The sequence below is a fragment of the Dipodomys ordii genome, unplaced genomic scaffold (assembly GCF_000151885.1).
Source record: "Dipodomys ordii isolate 6190 unplaced genomic scaffold, Dord_2.0 Scaffold100, whole genome shotgun sequence".
Lineage (NCBI taxonomy): Eukaryota > Metazoa > Chordata > Mammalia > Rodentia > Heteromyidae > Dipodomys > Dipodomys ordii.
Window position 1 is genome coordinate 7,419,076 of NW_012267316.1, and position 10,118 is coordinate 7,429,193.

At 44.9% G+C, this 10,118-nt stretch overlaps 1 protein-coding gene across 1 annotated transcript in view; it reads right to left on the minus strand.

The window, feature by feature from the left end:
• The window catches only part of Impa2 (inositol(myo)-1(or 4)-monophosphatase 2), a 33,985-nt gene that overhangs the window by 20,838 nt on the left and 3,029 nt on the right, over positions 1-10,118 (minus strand). The window contains exon 2 of the mRNA XM_013027155.1: positions 2,144-2,277. Coding sequence (XP_012882609.1) covers positions 2,144-2,277 — 134 coding nt within the window. The remainder of the gene's footprint in view (positions 1-2,143; positions 2,278-10,118) is intronic.

Here is a 10,118-nt window from a genome sequence, read left to right on the forward strand (position 1 = left end):
GACCAAAAAAAAAAAAAAAACCCAAAAACTAAACCTCACATAGATGAATTGAAAGCAATTTCATTTGACTTTTATTTTATTTATTTATTTTTTGCTAGTTCTGGGGTTTTGACTTTGGGTCCCTGAGCTTTTTTTGCTCAAGGCTAGCACTCTACCACTTGAGTCACGGCACCACTTCTGGCTGTTTGTGTTTATGTAGGACTGAGGAATCAAACCCAGGGCTTCATGCATACAAAGCAAGTACTCTACCACTAAGCCACATTCCCAGCCCATCATTTGACTTTTTGAAACAAACAATATCAACACCCAACCTTCATCCTTGCCCCTGTGCTGGCTCGCAGCCCAGGAAGGAGATGGCAGGAAGCCTGGGAATGCCTATGGAACGGCCAGAGTCTAAGGTGAAGAATGGAACCAAAGTGGGGACAGGGGTTAGGAACCACGATTCTTAGTCACTGATCCCTACACAGGGATATTTGTCTGACTCCTCCCAATGGAAGCCTGACACAAGCCTGCTGGAGAAGCTTCTAATAAGCCTAACATATGTTTTCCTTAAGATGCTCTCCTTGCGGGCATCAGTTTTCCCAGTATGCCTCAGGTCCAGTGAAAGCAGCTGCACTTGTAGTGGTGGATATTCACATTTACCTACAACAGAGTCTCTTCCACATACACACATGTGTAACAGGGCATGCATTCCACAGAGCAGCTTATTTGAAGAATGTGACACCAGAACCCCTGACAACATCACTATGCCTAATCTTGCGGTGACCATGAATCTTTTCTTGGGCTTCCAAAAGATAAGCCAGCCACAACTGTTACCATAGCAACCTCCAGGCCAACTTTGTAGAATACCTAGAAAGAGCTGGTTGGTTACTGTAGTATCTATCTTTCCTCTCAAAAGAAACCCCAAAACCAAAAGCAAGCTGGATGATAAATTCTTTTAACATTGCCATTTCATTAAGATTGGACTCAAGCACTACAAGAAAAAAAAAAGCTAAAATTTACATGAATATTTTTGAATTTATAAATATTTCAACAGATGCTACAAGTCTTGACTTTTAAATAAAGAAATAGGAAATAAGAAGTTGACACAGACTTGTCAACAACACAAGGATGACTCATGATAGAGAACAGAATCTTAATGCATCAGTCACACTGGCCTGGAACTCACTATCCTCCTGCAGCTATCTCCTAAATTCTGGGATTAGAGGGCAAAGAGATCATCTAAAGGAGAACTAAGTAGTTCAAAAGGAACAATAAAAAAGAAGGTCAATGTTTTAACTATGATGTGTTCTTTGGTTCCCGCATTCATCCATGGCAGGGATGTGTGTGTGTATATGGAACCTACCAGGTGGTGAACACACCAAGGACAGAGTCTTCCATTTCAGTCACCTAAGTCCATATAAATGTGGAACCCGACAGTTACAATACTCTATGCCCAGAAACCCAGTGGCTGGTATTCCAGTTTTAGGATCTTCCGTGTGAGGGAGAAAAGAGACCTTTCTGCATCCAAGGAACTACTTTTTACAATATCTGCTGTCCACAACTCTGCGGTAAGGGCACAGAGCCACCAAACGTAAAGAGGGTTCTTACTCTGGGGCCCATGGATCCCCAGGCACATATGCAAAATGCTGTGTAACTATTTTACTTTTTCCAAGGAAGAGAAAAATGGTTTACATCAAATCTGTCACAGACCCCCTAAAAGATGAAGAACACTGGCTCCAAAGAAGAAGAGCACAGCATCCCCATCAAGGACTTCTGTGGGACGGCTGCCATGTGTTCTGGCTTGGGCTAGGGGCCGCATGTCAATAAACACTGGTTGGTGAATTGTATCCCATGTGGCTGCCAGTCCACCCTATGTCCTGTTTTTCAAGTAAGTCCCTGGGTGGCTGAACAAGCCCAGCTGTCAGGATGTCTCTGCACGTTCTTCAGATGGGTCATGCTTTTGCAAGATTCCTCTGGAAAGAGAAGTGGCTCAGTGCTTTCCCTACCATGGAGGATCAGGGGTTGGACCAAGCATCTAGGGATGCCTGGTCCATCCACATTCGACCCTCAGTGACAAATGGTAGAGTGTTCCTGGTTGGTACCTAGCCTCCATGAGTGAGGAGACTGTAATTGGAGTGTGTTTCCTAAAGAAAACACTCACCTGTGTGAGGGAAACCGCTTTCGCAACTCAGAAATAATTAAATCTTCCACGAGGTGATCTGTTTCTGTCACAAGATCTGCAGCAGATGTTTTTGTTGAGACATGTTTTTCTTCAGTGAGGGCTTTTCTAATGATCTAGAATAAAAGTATGGAGGCAGGTTAAAATTGCAGATCCCCGCAGAGTACCAGTGACTCATGCCCATAATACTAGCTTCTCAGGAGGTTGATATCTGCGGATCTCAGGTCAAAGCCAGCCGGGGCAGGAAACTCCGTGAGACTCTTATCTCCAATAAACCACCAAGTGGCACTGTGGTTCAAGTGGTAGAGCATTTGCCTTGAGCTGAAGAGCTCAGGGACAGCACCCAGACCCAGAGTTCAAGCCCAATGACCAACAAAAAGAAAAAATTGCAGGTCCCCTTTCCCCCCAAACTCCTTTCTCTTCAAGGGCTGACTGAATAGACAAGATCTACGGACCATACTAGCCTGCCAACAGGGCTTACTTACTATCACACCCAGTTTTTCGAGGTTCTGGGAAGCTCTAATCACCCAACCACGACTTATTTTATAAGAGTTTCACTGTTTGAAGTTATTTTGTCCTACCTGTGAAACAAGTTTTCTTTGGAGGAAAAGAAAAACACACTTTTTTTGTTGTTGTTTGGCAGTACTGGGGTTTGAACTTAAGGCCTCTGCTTATTAGGCAGGCATTTTACCACTTGAGCCACACCTCCAGTCCTTTTTTGCTCTAGTTTATTTTTCAGGTAGGATCTTCTGTCATTTTCCCCCACCACCCCAGGTTGCATTCAGACTGCAGTTCTAGCTACACCTTCCAAGATTATATATTTGCACTATCACATCCAATTTGTTCTTTTGGGGGTTTTTTTGCTGCCGTTGTTTCTTGTTTTTTACTTTTGGTGGTACTGGGGTTTGATTCCAAGACCTTGTTCTACCACTTGTTCTACTCCTCTCTCTAGCTTGTTCCATGAGCTAGTATTTTCCTAGCTTTTATGCTTTTCTTCTTCTTCTTCTTCTTTCTGCCTCCCAAGTAGCTGTTGTTATAGGCAAGAGCAAAAACACAATTTTGAAAGTAGCATGGAACTTTATTGATAGGAACTGCCCAAAATAAAATGGCAGAACAGTTTTGACCCCTATAACGACATGAAGTCAAATTTATGAGACTTGGGCATAACGTAAGAACTTTTCTACCTAATTTACAAATCACACAAAATGAGATATGGCAGTGAATCAAGAGTACAACCATTCCTGCTCAGAAACCTGTGAAAATTTAATTGTATTGCAGGAATTGAGGCTGGCTGGGAAACAACAGCATCAGACACCTCAGAGGCTCATGCAGGAGGTCAGAGGCTTCCCTAGGCTCACAGTACTAGGCGAAGGACTAGGCTTTGCAGCACATCTAGGAGTGAGGACTGGGCAGACACCAGAGCTCTAGCACCTTCTGCCAACCTTCTGTGATTCCAAGAACCCCTGGGAGACTCAAGTACAGAGTCATAGAGAGAAATTAATCTGGATGCTATAGGAAGGAACAGTCCTGGCATATGAAATAAAATATCCCCTCCAATTCCAGCCAGGAACTTTTCCCTTCCTTTCATTATGTTCTCACTTGAGGTCTTCCTTATCATGATGATAAAGTGAGAACATCTAAAACTGACCGGAGATCTTTCCTCCAAAACCAGTCACCACTCAAAAGTCCTGTATTTCAGCCGGGCGCCGGTGGCTCACGCCTGTAATCCTAGCTACTCAGGAGGCTGAGATCTGAGGATCGCGGTTCAAAGCCAGCCGGGGCAGGAAAGACTGTGAGACTCCTATCTCCAATTAACCACCAGAAAACCGGAAGTGGCGCTGTAGCTCAAGTGGTAGAGTGCTCGCCTTGAGCTGAAGAGCTGAGGGACAGCACCCAGGCCCAGAGTTCAAGCCCCACGACCGACAAAAAAAAAAAGTCCTGTATTTCTTTCAAAAGTCCTATCAATTGCCTGACTTCCCAGGCTTGACATCCCTTTGCTCACTATGACCTTTCTTCTCCAAGCTGCTTTATGGTAAGTAAGCATCATCTGATGTTGAAATAGAAGACCTCAGAGGGAACGGATACAGAAATGAACTGCTAGTAGTTTCTCCTCCCTGCCTTCCCACCCTGCCTCACTGCCTAGCTGGCTAGTCCCACTCAAAGCTTACAGGTGGTATCATTTCTAAAATCTGGGCTGCAAAAATGACAGAAATGTATTCTAGAAGATTTTGTGTGATGGATAACACAAAAAGTAAAGTGCAAAGTGGCTCCTACAGTCCATTAACTGCAGCAAGCCACTGTCAGTCCCAATGGACCTCCATCTACCTGTTGTCCTAGGCCTTCACTGTCTTGTATTTGCAATATCCTGCCCAGTACCACCATACTAATTTTCTTACATCATTTGCACACACCAATCCCTCATCAAATGCATCTCCACAGGCTCTCTGTCTAGAAATTCTACACTCCAACATTTGGCCCACCTCCTCTAGGTATCCTAAATCCTGAGCTAGACTGGGCAGGTTATATAGCACTGCACTTGCATGTTTTACAGTGAGGACAGCTCGGGGAAAGAAAGTCTAAGGGCTGTGTGTGTATGTGTGTGTGTAAGTTTGAGAGACAAAGCCATGTTAGGCAGAGGCTAGAACAACAGACCTTCAGGGATCTTGTTGAAAAGGAAGATGTCATTGTGCAGATCTAGGCTGGGGTCTGAGACCCACAGCTCTGACAATCTCCATGGAGGCAGAGGTTAAGGACAGTCCCACATCCCAGAGAGAAGAGGATCACCAGGAGTCTGCACTGTTCCAACATGACCTATGGGGTGGATGTCTGTATCTGCTTCTTGAACCAGTGCCTCCAGGGACTCCATAGCTGGACGATACCTGAGAGGACAGAGGCTTCATGTAGCTCACGCTTGCTGGATCTCCTTTTGGGAAACAGCTGTGAAAATAATTACATACCCAACCATCTATGCTGGCACCTACATCCAGAAGCTGGTGGTAGATTTGTGATATAGATCAGAGCACTTTACAAAGAAAACTACCCAAGGCTCTGCCCACTGCTCTCAGAACTCACTCTAAGTCCTATAACACCCAGCCCTTAGCAATTTTTCACCTTACTATTCACAGAGCCCCCTGCTCACAAGTTCTTCTGGCCATCCTGGGTTTCCTCCCTAATTCTAGTCATATTTATCTCTGTGCAGGACCTGGTGTCATGGTCTTTGTGTCTACACTTTTCTCCCCATCTGACATCTTAAGTATCTTGTAAATTGGCTGTGTTCCTGTCCATGACTGAGACTGACAAAATACCTGCTGTCTGGGGCTTGAACTCAGGGCTTAGGCACTGTCCTTGAGCTTTTGTTCAAGACTAGTGTTCTACCACTTGAGCCACAGCTCCACTTCCAGATTTTTTACCAGTTAATTGGAGATAAGAGTCTCATGAGTTTTCCTGCCAGGGCTGGCTTTAAACCATGATCCTCAGATCTCAGCCTCCTGAGTAGTTAGGATTACAGGACTGAGCCACTGGCTCCTAGCTGATGCTGGGTTGTTTTAAGAACTACAGGAGATATTGATGCCAAGGTCCAAGTGCACAAGCTGTGGTACACCCCCATATAGAACTTCATACCACACGTTTTCCTGAGAACAAAAATGTAGTAACAGAACAAAACGTAATGATTCACAGCAAAACTCCAAACCTAACACACAGACACAGACACACACACAGACACACACACAGACACACACACAAACACAGACACAGACAGACACACACACACACACACACACACACACACACACACACACACACTACCTTGTTTCTAACCAGAAGCTAAAATACTAGGTTAAAAAAAAAAAAGCTTAATTCATAAACTTTCCCAGCCAGAGTGGAAAGGTAATGGCAGTACTTTCAATCAGGTGTTTCAATCTTAAAATCAACATCCTGCCCTTCAGGAATATCCCAGGGTGGGAAGGTGGCTGAAGCTTTTTCCATGGTTGTTTGCAATTAGCAATAAGTTAGTGTGTGCTGTTTTTTAATAAATGCTTTTCAGCTACTCACTAACTAAGCAGGAATTTCACAGACCTCCTGGCCCCGTGTGATTCCCTCCACAGTTAATGTTTAATCTATGTACTACGGACCTTAAGTCACTGAAGCCAGAATTCCAAACCCAAAAGAAAGGAATACCCCCTGCTTCAGCATCAGACATCCTAAGCCAACAGAGCTAGGTATGGTAACTCCACCTCCAAATGCTTCTTCTACAGTTTCCAGAGAGGGCAAATCCAATCAACCAGTTTTACAGGCCCTTGCTGTCATCCCAGAGCCTCGCTGTATTTCACACAATCCAATGGTAAAGCCTGTCCCCTCAGCCTTCCAAATATATCCTTCTTACCCGCTTCTTCACACAACCAGTCAGGTCCACTCATTTCGCACTTGGCTTCCAATCAGACAGCCTAGTCTGGTCCCTACACAGCAGCTACTCTGGTCTCTGAATACAGGACCCTACCTAGGACTTTCCTCTGAGTAAAAGTTAAGTCAGAGTGCTCAATATATGTTGAGTGAGTATGTTTCTCCTCAGTGTAGTCCCAACCATTTATAAGAAACAAATAGATAATAATAAACCATACACAAAGGCATTAAGAAACACAATAAAACACCTCAAATCCAGCAGAAAGGGCAGGCCATGTGCTTCAGAGAATCCATGACAGAATTGAATCCCACTCCTATTGCTAATCTTTCTCAATGAAAAGCATTTGTACATAACCAATAGGCACTGCAAGAGTATTCACAAACACATTACGCATGTTAACTCCAAACTGGACCTGATTCAGTTTCCTCAAGAATTTAATGAAGGGGCTGGGAAGGTGGCTCAGTGGTAGAGCGCTTGCCTTGCAAGCCTGAGGCCCTGGGTTCGATTCCTCAGCACCACATAAGCAAAAAGAAAAAAGCTGGAAGTGGCGCTGTGGCTCACGTGGTAGAGCGCTAGCCTTGAGCTGAAGAGCTGAGGGCCAGCGCCCAGGCCCAGAGTTCAGGCCTCACAACCGGACCCAAAAAAAAAAGAAAAATTTTAAAATCATTTCTACTATATTATATGTATAGTTAAAAATAATGTGACCCTTAGCCAGGCGCTGGTGGCTCACGCCTGTAATCCTAGCTACTCAGGAGGCTGAGATCTGAGAATCGCGGTTCAAAGACAGCCCGGGCAGGAGAGACCGTGAGACTCCTATCTCCAATAAACCACCAGAAAACCGGAAGTGGCTCTGTAGCTCAAGCAGTAGAGTGCTCGCCTTGAGCTGAAGAGCTGAGGGACAGCGCCCAGGCCCAGAGTTCAAGCCCCACAACTGGACCCAAAAAAAAAAAAAAAAATTTAATGAAAGCCAGGCATGGTGGTCCATGTCTGTAATCCCAGCACTTGGGAGGCTGAAGCACATACAGTGATCACCAGTTCAGACCCAGCCTGGGTATACAACACCTGTTTCAGAAGAGAAGAGAAAAGAGGGGAGAATGAGGAAGAGGGGGAAAAAGAATAGAGTGAAACCAAACAAAAGGTATACAACATGGTTCAAGAAACAGCAGCAGGCTGGGCACTGGTGGCTCACACCTGTAATCCTAGCTACTCAGGAGGCTGAGATCTGAGGATCCAGGTTCAAAGCCAGCCTGGGCAGGAAACTCGATGAGACTCTTATCTCCAATAAACCACTAGAAAACCGGAAGTGGCGCTGTGGCTCAAGCAGTAGAGCACTCTCCTTGAGCTGAAGAGCTGAGAGACAGGGCCCAAGCCCAGAGTTCAAGCCTCACGATCAACAAAAAAAAAAAAAAGAAAAAAACAGCAGCAGGTTCTTATTAAACAGAAATCAGGTATAAAACAGAAAAATAAAAACTGGGAGGAGGCAACAATGCTTGATAAGAAATGTACTCATTACCTTGCTCATGTAATTGTAACCCCTCTGTATCGTATTTTCACAGTAATATATATAGTAATAAATAAATAAAAACAGGGCTCTGGGGACTGCTGCTCTTCATAAAAGCCTTTTTAATATGACTTTACTGGCTCAATTGCTCTGTAAAGACCATCACGTATCAAAAACAGCCTGGCACCAGTGGCTCACTTCTATATAATCCTAACTACTCAGGAAGCTGTGATCTCAGTATGATGCTTCAGAGCCAGCTGGGGAAACAAAGTCCCTGAGACTCTTATCTCCAATTAACCACTAAAAAGCTGGAAGCAGAGTTGTGGCTCAAGTAGTAGAGAACCAGCCTTGAGCACAAAAGCTAAGGGACAGCCCCCAGGCCAAGTTTAAGCCCCAGTACTAGCACAAAAGAAAAAAACTCAACAACATAAAACACACACAAAACAAACAAAAAAAAAAACCCACAATGTTGACAAGGAAGGGTAGTCAAATAGGACTGGACCCTCTTAAGTGCATTTTCTGCTCTAGAGAGCCAGAGGTGGAAAGAAATGTTTCTACAATCTAAGATCCTATGTTCTCCAGCCAAAGGATAAATAAAGCTGAGCATTCTGCCTATTTATCAAGACAAGGGTAGGAATGATTTACCTGTGAGGGGACCCTTCTAGCTAGCTAACAAAGGGACTCTGGAGCTGGGTAAGAAAATGCAATGTGAAGCCAGGCGCCGGTGGCTCATGCCTATAATCCTAGCTACTCAGGAGGCTGAGATCTGAGGATCTCGGTTCAAAGCCAGCCCAGGCAGGAAACTCGGTGAGACTTCATCTCCAATACACCACTAGAAAACCGAAGTGGCACTGTGGCTCAAGCGGTAGAGTGCTAGCCTTGAGCTGAAGAGCAAAGGGACAGCGCTCAGGCCCAGAGTTCAAGCCCCCAGACCGACCAAAAAAGAACTGGGTGGGACAAGAGGTCCCAATTCTCAAGGCTTGGCCTGGGGAAAGGCAATCTGCCAGGGAGAACAGGGCTGGAGTACTAAGGGTGGAGGATGGGCTATGGCATCCTGCATTGTCCTGAGCTTTGTCATGAGATGAATTTATTGCAAATGGAAGAGAGAGCATTAAGTCCCCCCCCCACACACACATACATGGTTGCACACATCTTTCTGACCTTGTATTTGTCCACTACCACTACTCTTCATCAGAAAGCAGAGTGGGCAAAAAGGAAGCAGAGCAAATGTATTTGTGGAAGGCAGTAACACCTGTCCTCCTGCCCACAATACCGAGTGACCTGGCATGTCTCATCAATATTTAGGACCCTAGTGGGAAGGAGACAGTGCAACACATAGGCCTACTGTATTAAAGCTTGTTCTATTCACTCAAATATTCATTCATTCACTTTTTGTTTGTTTGTTGGGGAGGTGGTACTGGGGCTTAGAACTCAGGGCAACACTCTTACTAGAAAAGTACTCTATCACTTAAGCCAGTCCCTTTAGTTTTAGTTCTTTTTCCAATAGGGTCTTGTGCCTTTTTTTTCTGTCGGTCATGGGGCTTGAACTCTGGGATTGGGAGCTGTCCCTCAGCTCTTCAGCTCAAGGGAGCTCTCTACCATTCAAGCCACAGCGCCACTTCCAGTTTTCTAGTCGTTTATTGAAGCGCAATCCTCAGATCTCAGTCTCCTGAGTAGCTAAGATTACAGGCGTGAGCCACCGGCACCTGGCTTTTTTTCTTTTATTTGGCTAGGTCTGGTCTAATCAGAGATGTTCTTGCTTATACCTCCAGCATAGCTGAGATTACAGATGTGTATCACCGTGTTGAGATACTGTTCCCCTTAATTCTCCTAACCTTCTAGCTGGGAATACAGGTGCAAGCCATCTATCTATCTATCTACTGGATACTGAACCAGGGTTTCTACCATTTGAACTATATTGCCAGCCAGTAATTCTGTGCTTTCTTTTTTTTTTTTTTTTGGTCGGCCGTGGGGCTTGAACTCTGGGCCTGGGTGCTGTCCCTCAGCTCTTCAGCTCAAGCTTCAGCATCAGACATCCTAAGCCAACAGAGCTA